This window comes from Colletotrichum higginsianum, chromosome 9 (genome assembly GCF_001672515.1).
Source record: "Colletotrichum higginsianum IMI 349063 chromosome 9, whole genome shotgun sequence".
In the NCBI taxonomy this organism is placed as follows: Eukaryota; Fungi; Ascomycota; class Sordariomycetes; order Glomerellales; family Glomerellaceae; genus Colletotrichum; species Colletotrichum higginsianum.
In genome coordinates this window covers 3,003,889-3,018,843 of record NC_030961.1, presented here as the reverse complement: position 1 = coordinate 3,018,843, position 14,955 = coordinate 3,003,889, and the positions used below count along the sequence as shown (strand labels likewise).

General features: G+C 55.7%; 5 protein-coding genes across 5 annotated transcripts; 3 read left to right on the top strand and 2 right to left on the bottom strand.

The window, feature by feature from the left end:
• Positions 1-1,157: 1,157 nt before the first annotated feature.
• CH63R_13114 (uncharacterized protein) lies at positions 1,158-1,571 on the top strand (the record flags this gene model as incomplete). The annotated part of the gene is made up of 1 exon (XM_018308088.1): positions 1,158-1,571. The coding sequence occupies one exon, from the start codon at positions 1,158-1,160 to the stop codon at positions 1,569-1,571; it is 414 nt and encodes a 137-aa protein (XP_018152505.1).
• A 949-nt stretch (positions 1,572-2,520) lies between these two features.
• Positions 2,521-4,173, top strand: CH63R_13113 (Fibronectin type III domain-containing protein; the record flags this gene model as incomplete). The annotated part of the gene is made up of 1 exon (XM_018308087.1): positions 2,521-4,173. The coding sequence occupies one exon, from the start codon at positions 2,521-2,523 to the stop codon at positions 4,171-4,173; it is 1,653 nt and encodes a 550-aa protein (XP_018152504.1).
• A 215-nt stretch (positions 4,174-4,388) lies between these two features.
• Positions 4,389-6,601, top strand: CH63R_13112 (Heterokaryon incompatibility protein; the record flags this gene model as incomplete). Its single annotated transcript, XM_018308086.1, has 2 exons — positions 4,389-4,592; positions 4,661-6,601. The coding sequence occupies 2 exons, from the start codon at positions 4,389-4,391 to the stop codon at positions 6,599-6,601; spliced, it is 2,145 nt and encodes a 714-aa protein (XP_018152503.1).
• Positions 6,602-6,991: 390 nt separating this feature from the next.
• On the bottom strand, positions 6,992-9,374 carry CH63R_13111 (Fungal specific transcription factor; the record flags this gene model as incomplete). Its single annotated transcript, XM_018308085.1, has 6 exons — positions 6,992-7,559; positions 7,619-7,869; positions 7,932-8,408; positions 8,468-8,558; positions 8,607-8,808; positions 8,897-9,374. The coding sequence occupies 6 exons, from the start codon at positions 9,372-9,374 to the stop codon at positions 6,992-6,994; spliced, it is 2,067 nt and encodes a 688-aa protein (XP_018152502.1).
• Positions 9,375-10,980: 1,606 nt separating this feature from the next.
• Positions 10,981-13,103, bottom strand: CH63R_13110 (Siderophore iron transporter mirB; the record flags this gene model as incomplete). The annotated part of the gene is made up of 6 exons (XM_018308084.1): positions 10,981-11,536; positions 11,597-11,719; positions 11,784-12,036; positions 12,102-12,447; positions 12,527-12,797; positions 12,889-13,103. 6 exons carry the CDS (start codon positions 13,101-13,103, stop codon positions 10,981-10,983), a joined length of 1,764 nt encoding a protein of 587 aa, XP_018152501.1.
• Positions 13,104-14,955: the final 1,852 nt, after the last annotated feature.

Genomic DNA, 14,955 nt, shown 5'->3' with positions numbered 1-14,955 from the left:
AACAGGGAGACGTTGAAGAATGAACTGGGAAGAGGGGGAGAAGCTAACAGCTATCTTGAAGCACTGGTAGGCTTCTCGGGGGGAATATCGGCGGCGAGTCGTCAATGGAGGCGAAGAATACTCTGCCGACAGTTCCGATATCATGCCAGTTCGCCGGCTTCGATGGTATCCCACCTGCCAGAAACTACCAAGCCTGGGATCTGGAGCACGGTTCCGGGGTGCCCATCGTAATAGTGTCGTCTAGCGGTCCCGTTTTACGTGATGCAGAGTCCTAGTTGAAGGATCTGCCAAGACTCTGAAGGATCCGCCAAGAAAATGACGATTGAGTATAGAGACAGTCTCATTGTGCGACGGTGAGGGGTCGTTTCCTCAGCGGGCGATGACTGGACGCAGTGGGAGGATTGATGCTTACAGGGAGGGGCAGCAGCCGGATTGGCAACTTGTTCTTGGTTGGCGGGTTCGAGACGACCGGGGTCGACACCCTGGCCAAGTGGCGATCAAGAGAGGTTAAAGGAACGGCAAGATAACAGCCAAGAAGCTGGCGATCGACCCCACGGCGGCAAAGCCCGGAACAGCGTGGTACAACGAGCAGATATTGAACCACGGAGCGAGCTGGGCAGCGGCACGGATGCTTGCTGCATTGACTTGTTCAACATCGGGCACGCTTGCCGCATGTCCAGTCAGACATTGCGACGATTCTAGGCTCTGTCGGGGCCAAGGTCTTCCCGGACCTTCTTGATCAGGTTAGGCGATATCCTCCCATGGCTTTGCTGCCAGCCAGTCACGAAGGCGATGTGTGGACTTGTCGACTTCACCTCCCCTTTGAGAGCCTTACAGATGCCTTCTTGGGTATGATCTTGTGATGAAGGATCGGAGCGAAGGATTTCGAGTGTTGCATCGACGGCGTTCGTCTCGAATTATGTGCGATGTGCGTGCGGTGTCGTACAACATGTTGCCAGAGGATGGGGCGCTTGCGTCTTTGATATCGTGAAGCCGCGCAGCCCGGGCGAGGAAGGGAAACAGGCGAGTAGACTCGCGTTCAAGCAAGAAGACATATAAACCCTCTTATGCATGAGACGCAGAATCACATCGAACGACCACCACACCACAGTTGTTCAATATCGTTCGAATACACACAAAAAGTCCCTCCATCCAAAATGCGTACTCAGATTCTCCTTGCCGCCATTGCGGCTTGCGCTTCAGTAGTCAGCGCTGCGCCCGTCGCCGTCGAGGCCTACGGGCCTCCGATCAACCCTCACCTCCCGGACGTCGGCTCCAAGAGAGACATTGTCGAAGCCTACGGCCCCCCGATCAACCCTCATATCCCCGCTGTTGAATCTAAACGTCAGACAACCGAGGCTTATGGTCCTCCTACCAACCCTCACATCATCTCGAAGGATACGGCCGAGGCCTACGGACCTCCCCTGAACCCCCACATCCCCGCCCCCGAGTCGAAGAGGGACGGCGTTGAGGCCTATGGTCCTCCGACAAACCCCCACATCATCGTCAAGAAGGACACAGTGGAGGCTTACGGTCCTCCCACCAACCCGCACATCATCTCCAAGGAATGAAAGATTGAAATGCCGGGGATTTCGCCATATCTTGTGCGAGAGGGGGACTAAAAAGAGAGACTCACTCAATCACCATGAGCGATAGTTGAAGTTGCATCCCGTCAAGCGGCTTTGATGAAGTGGTCACATTCAGGATATCGATACGTTCGTTCCGACGATAATTACAATACAAACCAAGTGAGAATACCATAATGTCAGCTGAAATTGCATTCAGTTTGCACTGGAAGAATGGTATACTACTAGGCCTCATATGTTCCCGTGCTGGCTTTTGGCCATAACTAGAATCACGACAACAATCACACTCGTAACGCAATACTTAACTAATAAGGTTGTGTGTGACACTTGATGAATAGATTCCAGACAAAGCATGACAACGGCAAAAGTATTCCGAAACCGAGAATCGAACTCGGGGCTATGCCTTTCTATTTCGCAGTTCAAGTCTGCGAGATGAGAGGGCATCATGTTGGCCACTACACCATATCGGATGTGTTGTCACTGCCGACCAAGATTTGTGAATATGAATTAAGTGCAACTGATGGTTTAGCCCTACGATCCACGTCTGTCTCCACCCACCCACAATGCCAAACAGATGCTTGGTATCAACTCTGAACTAGGATCAACCCTGACTCAAGTGACAAGCTATGATTTTGGACTGTGTTTCTATTTTGAAGGGCTCTGTCGAATCCGGAATCAACAGACAGATGAGAACTACAAACGAGTTACCTTCCAGATCGGAATAACACCTTGGCGTCCATCCATGCGATTCGCTAGTATCGTTCGCGCTATGACAGCATGAAGGCCGTCTGCGACTGAACTCTAACGGACCGCTGTGAACTCACGGGGAGCCTGGAAGATATTGGATGCGGAGGGGAGATGGGGAATCACATTTGCCTGCCTGCTCTTTCTTCGCAGATACACCTCGAAGCCCGTATTCCGCAAACGCGCAAAAATGGGTGATTTGTTTGAAGAGAATGATGCCCGGTCAATCAGGATCATGGTCGTCGGCGACTCCATGTCCCAAGGCCACGAGGGGGACTTCACATGGCGATACAGGCTCTGGCAGTGGCTCACCCAACAAAAGGTCGACTTCCGGTTCGTCGGCCCATACAAGGGGACGAAGACACCGGAGGAGCCGCGTCCGCCGCAGCCCCCGGCATTGCTAGATGAGCCGCCGACGCAAATCCCCAATGTCCCAATCGACCTTGGCGGCTACGCTGTTGGAATTCACTTCGACTCTCATCATTTCTCGGTCTGGGGTCAACAAGCAACTCAATGCCAAGCTCTGGTGCGAGACCAGGTGGAGCGGTTCAGACCACACTACATGCTAGTCATGCTGGGGTTCAACGACATGGGATGGGGTGTCACAGACGCCGAGGGCACCATCGCCGCCATGCAACAGCTGGTAGAGAGGGCACGCGCCGCGGAGCCGAAGCTCAGGTTCGCCATCGCCGACGTGCCGCAGAGGGTTCCGGTCGACGGAGCAGAGTACTTGGTTCCCATGGTCGACAGGTACAACCGGCTGTTGCGAATGTCAGTCAAGAAGTGGGGGACCAAGGAGTCTCCTATCGAGCTGGCTGGGGTCTCGGACGGCTACGACTGTTCTCGCGGAAGCTACGACGGCTTGCACCCCAACGCGCTTGGGGAGTTCCAGATCGCCAGGGTCTTCTCTCAGAGCCTCGTCCGCGGATACGAGATTGGGACGGATGAGTTGCAAATCCCACGGGAAATCCCTAAACGGCCCACCCCGGTGCCAGCAAACATTGTTGCGAAAGCTGTACCGTACGGAATTGCTGTGACCTGGGACTCGGTCTATGGCGCTCTCGGCTACGACGTGAGAAGTCACGCCGACGACGGTTCCCCGTGGGATGAGTCTCGCACCGCAGTAAGCCGATTCGATTCAATCTGGACCGAGGAAGGGCAGGAATATCAGTATCAAGTTCGGACATACAATGGCGATCATCTTACATCCGACTGGTCAAGAGTGGCGTCAGCAGTTGCGCATCCAAAGACAGCCTCAGGCCCAAGAAGCATCGTCACCAAACCCGACGCACAACAGGTCGCCATCCAGTGGGAAGAGTTACCGGGACAATTAGGCATTGGTCGATACGAGATCATGCTGTCAGACCAGTCGGTTCCGGGATCGTCCTCATCAAGCTTTGGGGTGAAGGGGACAAACACAACGGTGCGAGACTTGATGCCGGGTCACAAATATGGCTTGTCCATCAGCACATGGACAGACGACGGAGGCGGGATCCCGACAGTGGCCCGGAGCTTCGTCGCCGGACGGGGCAAGCCCCCGGTTCCCACTCAACTCCGTGTCGAGACCCGAAACTCCAACGCGGTGCACCTCGAGTGGCAGGGCTCGGACGATGCGGCAGGATACATTGTCTGGGTCCGCAATCGTGCCGAGGATTTGGGCTTCGCAGAGGACGGCGAGACGGAGTCCACGGACCACAGCCTTACATTTCTGATTCTGGGCGCTTGGAACTTCGAGCTCTGTGTCTCTGCATACAACGGTGATCTCGAATCAGAGAGGTCAAGCTGCGTGGTGCCGCCAAGGAGCGACGGGAGCATTGGCTCGGCCGCAGTGCCTCTGAGCTGAGAAAGATTGCGAACAACCAATAGTCGCCTTGCGTTTAGCGCTCATTGGCTAAAGATATGATTGGAAATGCACATGATTCGGAAAAGGCCCAAGGCCGGCGGCCTAAATTGTTGGAGGTGTTTCGTCGGGTTCTACTTGTATTTCGAAGACATCACCAGTGTCAGCTATTCGACGATTCAACAACTAGGCCAGATCAGCTGGCCTTGTCTCGCATCATGACAACCAAAGTCGTACCGATTTCTTTAGAGGACGCTCTCAAGAATGGCTTACGTGCCGGCACGACGACAAAAACAAAGTCTTTCGACTTCTTCGACATGCTCGGCACCGCGGGCTGCCAACTGGACTGTGCAGACTACGCATCGAGACAAAAGCTTTCTCCAGATACTATTAAGCAATCGAGAGCATCGCACGAGGAGATCGTCAGACGCGGAAAGCATAGAGCTGTAAAGCCATTCTCGACGCCGTCCCGAGCCATCATTATGGGAAGCTGTTGCCCTCAACTGTCATTCGATGGACCGTCAGACATAGCGGCACCCTGGAGCTGGCCGCGCCTGATGGCAACGGGTACTACCTGCGGCTTCTCAACCTTGCCGGATCTGTCAACATTTTCCGTCGGTTCCAAACCACGAACGGCTTGGTGGGCGACACAGCCTCGCCTATCAGTTTTCAAAGAGTGCAGAACTGGCTCAGCGACTGCGAGACGGGCCACGAAAAATGCGGCAAAGGCCCCAACACGAAACTCCCAACAAGGCTCGTCGACGTGGCACAACCTGGAGACCGGGCCGGCGTCCGACTAGTTGAGACAACTGCTGGTCAAACCGGCACCTACGTATGCCTCAGCCATTGCTGGGGGAAGATCAGAATCAAGTCCATGACACAGAGGGATAACCTCAAGAGAAGACTCAATCTCATACCGTGGTGCCTGCTCCCGCCGAGCTTCCAGCAAGCGATAGAGATCACGAGGAAACTCGGCATTCGTTATCTCTGGATCGATTCGCTCTGTATCATCCAGGACGACAAGGGCGACTGGGAAAAGGAAGCTGCGCAGATGGTCAACGTCTACCGCAACTCGTACGCGACCATCGCCGTCAGCTGGTCTCACAATTCTCAAGGCGGGTGTTACTCACGGACAATACCTTCGTCCTTCTTCACGATCGCAAACGCCGATGGAGACGACTTCACCATCGGGCTCGGAATCGGTGCCAAGCGAGACAACATGTCAGAATATGACCGGGTCCAAGCGTATCTCCCCCTCTTCAACAGGGCGTGGTGTCTCCAAGAACGTCTCCTTTCGCGCCGGATCATCCACTGCAACTACGGAGAGATGGCCTTCGACTGTGGAAACGGCTACTCCTGCGAGTGTGGAGGGAAACAACACTACAGTTGGCACAACGTCATCGACCTCTCGGGTACATACACGCCTCTCCGTTCCCGTTCAAAGTATCTGGCGCTGCTCAACAACCACGCGACGGCGTCGTCTACCGCCATCGTCACAAAGGACGGCAAGATCGATCCCTACGAGCGGTGGCACCGCGTGGTCAGCGAGTACACGTGCCTCAACCTCACAAAGACGAGCGACATGCTGCCCGCGCTCTCTGGGTTGGCACATGAAACGGCAGAGCTGCTGGACGACAAGTTCCTCGCCGGCCTTTGGAGCAACAATATCGAGCAGGACTTGATGTGGCGCGTCGTCACGGTCGCCGACTGGAGGCACCAGAGGGAGACCATCCTAAAGCGAGGCTGGATAGCTCCGTCCTGGTCGTGGGCCTCGACGGGAAGCGGCTGCAAAGTGGGCTTCCCCGTCTTCCACGGCGCCGAGGTTTTGGACTACAAGACGCCCGGTATAGCCAAGTCCGCCAAGGTAACGTGCCATCCTGCGGGTGCGGATCCGTTCGGGTCCGTCTGCTATGGACTCCTCCGAGTCACGGCGAAGCGGCTGCCCATCCTGATCCAGAGACCATGCTCGCGGTGGGACGTGAAGAGACGATGGACAAACAGGATTTATGGAAGGTTTCTGCTCTACGCTCGCGAGGACCAGCGCGAGTGGCAGGACTGTGTCCCGGCAACCGGAGAGGAACCTCTCGAGTTTGGGCCCGTCAGGTCAGAGCTTTGGGTCGATCCCTCGGTCGAGCGGATGGACCGCTGCTTTGTCCGTAACGACGATCCGGCCGCTCCCCTGGGACCATGCAGGCACTGCGTTTTCCTCCCAGCCGAACTGTTGTACGTCAAGGGGCTCAAGACGGACAAGGGGGCGCTCTCGACCCGCACACGTGATTTCTTCCTGGCTGTCGCTAGAGATGCGACGAGTAGTTACATCCGTGTGGGGATGCTGGAAGTCATCTGTGGCAGCCGGGATGAGAGGAATACATGGTTTGAACGCGTGTGGGAGGCGCTAGTTGTGCCAGAAGCATCAATCACGATCTTCTAGCAGGAGTCACTTTTGGGCAAGAATTCGCTCATCATCTCCCTAGATATCTTGCCAAGGTTCAACACCATTCATGCCAAATCAACTTTGGTCAACCCTTTCTCATGGTTGGAGAAGAGAATGACTAGGGAAAACTCTGGTAAGAAAACAGAGTCTATGCAAACTCGGATTGGATGATCATCGATAGAAAGATGTATGAGATGCGATACTCTATTTTTGATAGTCCGTAACCACGTACTGATGGAGTGGTGTGTTCATTAAAACATGTCCATGATCTATGCCCCCTGTCCCAACTCAGCGTAAGCCATGAAGGAGAGGCATACCGTTGAGCCCATACCGCTTTCTGAGATGTCGAAACACACTCACCATTCACCCTCGATATCTCCCAAGTGCCTAACTTTGATTTGATGGATCGAATATGGGTTCCTGCATGAGGTCCATCATCGCCGTGTTCGAATAGAAGAAATCCTCCAGCTGGGCGGCATTGGTCATCCACATCATGGGATTACCAGGTCGCAAGTTTTCGTCCATGGCATCGACTCCCATACCCGCGATCACAGGGACCGATGGGAGCTCCTGCAGAACTCCGGCATTTTGGTTGAAAGTAATGGGCTGTTGCTGTTGCTGCTGCTGTTGCTGCTGCTGCTGTTGCTGTTGTTGTCTGCCGTCCGCCGCCCCCTTTGGCGGAAATCCCAAGGCCGCCAGGTACGCATCCATCTCGGCACTCGCCTCCGCTTGCCGAGACTGCGGCGTGGAGGCGCGGAATTCGACGAAGCGGAGGGCGACGCTGTAGAGGACCTGGAAGAGGCGGTTCATCTTGCCCGCCGCGTCAGACATGGACGACGTCTCCTGCAGGAACACGACGAAAGAGTGGAGGCGTGCCAGGTCCTCCTTGTCCTGAGTCTCGATCACCTGGCAGAAAAGGACGATGAACGGGATAAAGGGAGAGAATAGCACGGTCCTAAGGACAAGATGGGTCAGCTGGTGAGTTGCCCCCCGGCTGGGCTGGATTGGGCATACCAGTGGATGTAAGTCGAGAAATAGACGTTGGAGGACTTGCGCATGACCGCGACGCATTCCCTGTGTTTCTCAAGCGCGGCTCGTGCAGCCTTGATGCATTCGGGACTGAACGTGGTTGGCGAGCCCTCGACACTCGGTGCGGCCCGATAGACCAGGGTGAGGAGCGATAGACGCAGAACACTGTCCGACGACAGGTAGAACTCTGCAAAGTTCTCTTCTACGGCGTCCTTTGCGTGGACTTGATAGTCGGCCTTCGAGAGTCTCAGCATCAAAGTGTCTAAAGTCACGATAGCCTGGGGCTGCTGCAACTTACACTGATCTCTTGTGTGCGCATTTCAATGTCGTGGAGCGATGACACCAGCTCATGGACCCGCGTCTGCCGGACATGGTACGGCTGGGTCATCGAGTCCGGGCTGTAGAGCTTCTCGTAGATCTGGCCCTGGCATTTCGCCGTTTTGATCCACAGCACAAGGTAGGGCAGAATCGGGTGGTCCTTGGAGCCCTCCACCGAAGGCAGAGGCATGGTGATGTGCCAATCCGGGATCGTCGATGCCCGGCCCAGTCGCAGTGAGAGACTCTTGTCGATATAGTACACGTTCCAGAAGAGGTACTGGTGCCAGTGCATCCCGTTCACCGTCGGCTTCGCGTCGCTCTTTGCGGTTTTGAGGGCTTCAACGCGGTGATATCCGAGGGTCTGGCACAGCTCAGAGGCCTTTGACGCCAGCGTCCAGGCCAGTGACGGCTTTGAGATTTCGACGGCATGAAACGTCTGAACGATGATCAGCTCATCCTACACTTGACGATATTCCAGGTGACAGGTGAGCACCTGCGAAGGATAGCTTGGCTTACACCGAAGAGGAGCGCAACGATCACGTCCGATGACGCCGGCAGATGGAGCGGGAGGTTGACGAGGCTGGTTTCCAGGTTTTCACGGCATGTTCTAGCGACGTTAGACCAATACATTGCAGCCCAAGAATGCCTTGCCTACCTTGCATATTCGAGGTATTCTCTTTTTTCTTCTGCCGGGAGCTGCGCGGCGTAGTCTGTGAAGAGAGAGTGGAGACCACCGTTCACCGCGATGAAGTCAAAGTCCGAGTAGGTGTCCGAGAAGTAGACGTTGAGGCAGAGATCCGGGAAGCGCCGAGTGGGCATGAAGTCGTATATCCAAGCCATTCCCGTGAGTCGTTGGCCTGGACACCAAACGAGGGCCGAGTCAGCAAAGAGCAAAGACACAGTTGGGGTTTGAAAGGCGCAACACAACGATGGAGGGGTCCTCACTCCTGGCGATCCGAATCGTGTTGATGGCCTTCTCTATAGGCGGCAGCTTGAGACCCTGGATGCGAAGCCGGTTGATTGGCTTTGCGAGAGGGTACGTCATCTCCCCCGCGGCAGTCGGCTGCTTCAGAGCGTTGACGATCTGGGAGAGGGCCTCGAGGGTCTCGCCGAGGTCCAGACTCAGATCCTGGAGCGACTCGGTGCTGACGGCCTTCTGCACAAACTCCGTGGCGAACACGGAGTGCGCGGCCAGGGAAGAATCGCCCTCGACAACGGCGCCCTCCCCTTCATCCGACTGATGGGCGTGGCTGGCTAACGTGGCGGGTGTTGATGCGGACGAATGCAGATGGGCAGACGACGCTGATGATGCTGCCGTCGCGCCCTCGACTTGGGGTACGTTCAGGGTGAGGCTGCCGCCGTCGCCGCGGCTCGCACTGGCAGGTGGGTTCACCTTCATGTCTTGCAAGAGGCGGACGACCATCTCCAGGCGGCGATCGATCTGGTCGATCTTCCTTTCACTTTGGGGTCGATGTTAGCGAGAGACAGGCCACCGTCTGCCAGCATCGCCCAGCGGCTCGATACCGAGTCGATGGGGCCGGACTGTGATCCGGAGGCTGAATGAAGAAGACACAAAACGTACTACTGTGGGGTGATGAGGATTCTCGTTCGCTTCTCCTTTGGTCGGTTGTCCGCATGGGTACACTCTATCTTGGCATGTGTGCAATACGAACAGGGCGATTCTCTGTTACAGCGAATCTGGAAACCAGTCAGCGACCATCGCTGTCAATCCCACTGGGTTCGGCTTGGAGTCGGTAACAAGCCATCCTTCGTGTGGCTTGATTCGGATTAGAGATGTTTGGCACCTCGGGAGGCGCCCCATGCCTCCCGCGGGCAGCGCGGTGAGCAGTACCTTTCGAGCACGACAAGCATCGCACTAACAGCAGTCCAGGTCAGTACGTTGTCTTCCAAGCCCACAAAAGACGTTACCTACAGCTCTGCGAATGGTCGTTTGGAGGTTCGCCGAGGACGCATCGGGCGTACCTTCAGGGGCGTCGTCCTCGTGCCCACTGCCGTCCAAGTGGCTGTCTTCATCCATCATTCGCTAAGCGACAAGTCTGTGACAAGGGGGGGAGGATGTTCCTGTAGCGCCGTGACGCTGGAAGCCAAAACACAACTCGACAGCGGGGGGTGCGGGATCCGGTCAACGTCCGGAAAGCAGCGAGGAATGAGATGTATGTCGGAGGAGGGGGAGATCGGGTCCCGAAATACGAGCAGGATTAAGAAAGCTGCGGACCACGGCGTCCTTCACTCGACCGAGAGGCATCAGCAAAACTTCGGTCGGTTATCGTTATTTCTTTACACCGCACGGTTCCGGAGCCCGCGCGCCCCGTTTTAGGGCCGCGGCTGCTTGGCATGACCATCCCGGCTTGATTAGGCAATTAGCGGGTCAGCTACCAAACGAAGAGTAAGAGGGTGGTGGGCTTTGGTTGTGTGGCGTGGTGGCTTAGATCCTAGAGATGAGGCAAGTAAGGTCAGACTGGAACTTCATTCCTGATCACTCCCACATTGTCTCAGTAACCGTTCTGGTAACGTTGGGCAAGGGGGGGAGGGGGGGGGTTATGACATTTGGTAATTTGTTGCCAAAATCTTTATGGCCAATAGGTTGGCCAACAACCAGTCAGTCAATCTACATGTTTACTGTCATCGCCAACGAATACTCTGCGTTGCTCCATGGGTGATAAGAAGTAGTATGGTCGATGCAATCAATAACAGCACGGACATAACGTCAGGCTGCAAGACTTCTTCATGTTTGACAGCGTGCTTGATCCACATGACAAGCTTGTATTCTGTATTCAATACCCTCAAAACATCTGCCAAGTAGCAAGACCAAGACAACCATCAATTACCGCAACGTTGAGTCAACTTCTCCAAAACCTCACCCGTCCGGCCAAATAGGCAATTGCTAGAATGTTGATAACAACACTATTTTGAGGATTTCATAATGCAATTACATATTATGTCTCGGATTAAGTGTACTGATCTTTGGCGCTGCAAAGGCGCGGCCCCTTGGTTATCTGTCCTCCCCCCTAAAACACCTGGCCCTTGGTCTGGTGCACCTTTGCAACGTTAATGTTCTTCCACAAGAACACGCAACCCAAAGCCAGCGGCATGAAGGCGGCTCCACAGATGACCATGTGACGCTGCACATCCCCGTAGGCGTGAACAATGCCGTCACGCGCTGGTGAGCCCCAGGGGTACGAGAGCTGCACTTTGATGTCTCCGTAGATGGTCGACGCCTCTCCCTTGGTGTCCTCGGGGAGGTACTTGACGAGGAAGTCGAGGAACTCGTTGGTCCAGATGGCGCCAGAGATGGCGCGGCCGACGGAGCGGCCGACCGAGGTGGCGAGTCCGACCAAGGCCAACATGACGGTGACCTCGTTGTGCTTCACGACAGACATGACGGCCAGCTGCTCGCAGATGATGATGGTGCCGGCGGAGACGGCCTTCAGGATCTGGCACATAATGACGTAGCCGATGTAGGTGTCGGGCGTGCGGAAGTGGATGAGGAGGCCGGTCGACAAGCAGGCCACCGGGATCGCGGCGCACGCGATCCACTTGAAGTGGTTGGTCTGACGGATGAGGCTGATGCTTGTGAGATTTTGGATATCTTCAACGCGGTGGTGGGGAACAAGCAGGACTTACACTCCGACAATCGGGCCCCAGGTACAGGATGCAATAGTGTAGATGTTGCCAATGAAACCGGCCTGGGCCAGGCTCTGGCGGTGGACAACCTGCAGATACGACGAGAAGTAAGAATCCCACGAGCTGGCAGTAGACGTCAGCGATGTCATCCTCAAGCATAAATAAGGGGCTTCTCTCCCATCCTTACCTGAAACTCAGACTGATAATGCCAGCAACGGCAGCAGAGCCCAGAATGGTTCGGTCCTTGAGGTTAATCCACGGCACGAGCGGCGTCGAGGCGTACTTCCTCTCCCAGAAGCCGAAGAGGACGAGACAGAAGATGCCGAGGATGATCATGGCGATGATGTGACCGGCAGCCCACTTCTTGGCCGTGTATGAGACCAAGCTGAACGGCAACAGGAAGAGGGAGAACCCGAACATGATGAGGAACATGCCGACGACTAGGTTCGCTGTTAGCCGACACCTCACCACGAGAAATCACACCGGCCCGGGGCTAGTTGCTTACTGTCAAACTCCCTGCAGTAAAACATGAAGGACTCCTGGAAAGTGCGGCCGCTCTCCTTCAGCTCGGGGCCCTGGCCGAGCCTCATGGCCTTGCGCAGGTTCCACCACAGCATGACGGTGATGAGGCACCCGAAGACGGGGAAGATGATGGCGAAGGAGCCAAAGGCCCAGCGCCACGTGCTGTTTCTCTCGAAGAGCTGCGCGACGATGGGGCCGGCGAAGGCGTTGGCGATGTACGCCGTCGAGTTGAGCGTGTAGATGATCATGCGGTTCCTGATCGAGGTCGTGTCGGAGATGAGGACGGTGTGGATGTAGCCGATGCCACCGCTTCCGACCGCCCAGAAGACCTATGATGAAGACACCGGTCAGGGCCTATGGGAAAAGAGCAAGTGGGGGGATGTTGGGTGGGCTGGTAAATGAACTCACCTGTGCGGCGGCGTACGTCTCGACGTTGCTGCAGACGGCCATCAGGATGAGACCGAAGCAGCAGAGGAGATGGGCCAGCATGTAGCCCTCCATGCGGCCGAAGATGTTGAGGATCTTGGCCAGGGGCAGCTGGGAGACGCCGCCGGCGAGGCCGGAGACGATTCCAGTCGTGGCGGTGAGGCCGTGGCGGCGGAAGGACGAGGTGACGTAGGGAGCGAGGTTGCTGTTCATCTGCTGCTGCATGGAGTGCGTGTAAGACGTGATCCAGATTCTAGGAGGAGGCAGGGCCGTCAGCTTGACTCTGGTGTCATTTTCTTTCCCCCCCTAATACGAAAGGGAACCCTGTTCTTGTGTGAACCTACAGGATGTAAGTGAGGATGAGCGCCCTCCACGTCCAGGCCGTCGTGATGGCCTGGATCTTCTTGACACCATTCTGGGCCTCCTCTTTCTCGATCTCGGAATCGGTCCCGGAGGCGTCGGCCGTGACCTTGGCGAGGTTCTTCTCGTCAAGGCTCTGGCTCTGGCTCTGGGGCTGGCTCTCGGCCGCGGCCTGCTGGACAAAGGGGGAGGAGCTCATGGTTTTCGGCGGCTCTAGTCACGACCTGGGGCAGAGTCAAAGCTGCCGAATGCGGCTTGCAAGTCAAACTGGACGGGAGACGATGGTTTCGCGTGGGCAAGACGGAAAACAACGACAAGTTGCAACGGCGAGCCCTGCTGGTTTTGTAGACGAAGGCCACCTCGATGGAGTCGGGCAAGGATTCTCACAAAAAGAAGCTTAATACGAAGGGTACACTGCGCATGTTACGTAAATCCACTCTTCTCGTGCGACCTGCAGCGGTGCGAAGGACCGGAAGAAGAGCAGAGTGCAAGGGAGCAGTGGCGGCCCAACATCACGGTCGGTTTCCGGCATCGGCCGAGACGAGGCACTACATACGGCACAGCACGAGAGAAATTCTTTTCGTCTCTTTTCGTCCAAGACTCTAACCTAGAGGCCCGAAGCGCGTGCCTAACTCCCCGGCCTTGTTTTCTGTGCCAACATTCGATCCACACATCTATACGGCTTGGCATCACGGTCCGCCGGTTAGGTGGGCAAGGGCCTCGGTGCAAAAGTCCGTCCAAGTTCCAGATGTGGTATGTATTGTGGTCTCTAAGCTCTGACTGACTGGAAGCGGACTGGCCAAGTGGACCGCCGGGCGTCGTCCGGGAAGCGACACGCCACTTTCTGGCCGCCTTTGGGCGTTCCCGCGCGCAAGGCGGTCGCCGCGCTGGCCAACAGACTTGCGTAGTTCCAGGGCTGGTCCGTCGCCGCATCTCGCCGGGCACGGGAGAAACCGTTCGGTTGGCAACGGATCAGATAAAAAAATTGTGATGCTTGGCTGCCTTGGCTGCATGGAGCAGCGGATCTGATAAGATGATAGCGGGGCGACCGGTGGGAGTCTCGAGGCGTCAGTGGCCTGAGTTCTTAGCCGAGACCACCTTGAGATCCATTCGTAAAGGTTCCCTGTAAGAACTAGAGCCAAGAGGTTGACTGACGGATGATCAAGCGGGGGTTTGCTCTCAGGTTGGCCATTGCCGCTGTAGTGGTCATGCAGAGGATCCAACGAATACATGTATGACTCAGTCCGACTGCAGACCGTGTAGGGCGCGGCATGTGATGAGTTCCTCGAAAACAATGTGTGACGGTGGAAGAGAGCCTCTCTGCTCGAACCATGTCGTTTCGAAGCCGGTGTAACAAAGCATCGTGCTCGTGGTTGTCACGAACAAGCAACAAAGAAGTCAAGCTGACCCCACTGGATAAACTACGAAAGAGGTTAAGTCGTAATAAGGTTGATGGTTGCCTCGTCGAAGTTTTCAACTCTTGGCCAGGGTCATCTGTACAAGTACTGTACTGTTGGTTGACGACTCCACTTGCCGATAGGCAGCGATAGCATATTGTAAGCATTAGGCTATTTACAATCCAGACATGATCGCTTAGCACGTACATACCCACCAGTGGGTCATCAGTTGAGATCTTTCTCTTCCCTTCTTTCCCCCCTCCACCGGGAATGTACTTCCATGGATTCGACTTCCAACACACCTTTTCACGCTACTCGGCCAATACACAAGTAATTACGTGCCCAAGATGTATCGTCATGTGAACAGAATGTTACATGGACGACTGAGATAGGCGCACCGTACCATAGAGACCTCAACATAGGCAGAGCATCAGCAGATAGACAACTAACGCGTCCTGTGCCGTCCCACTGCTTCCGACTTTGCTGCCACCGAGACGCCATCTACGGATAGGCGAGTCATTTGCGACTAGAATTAGGCTTTGGTGCCCCATGTGTGTACGCCGCCAAGGATCGCGTAGAAGCCTATAGGACTCCGGGAAAAAACAGGAGTTTCTTGTTACAGCAGATTCAACAAGATCCATCTGAGCCTCGGAG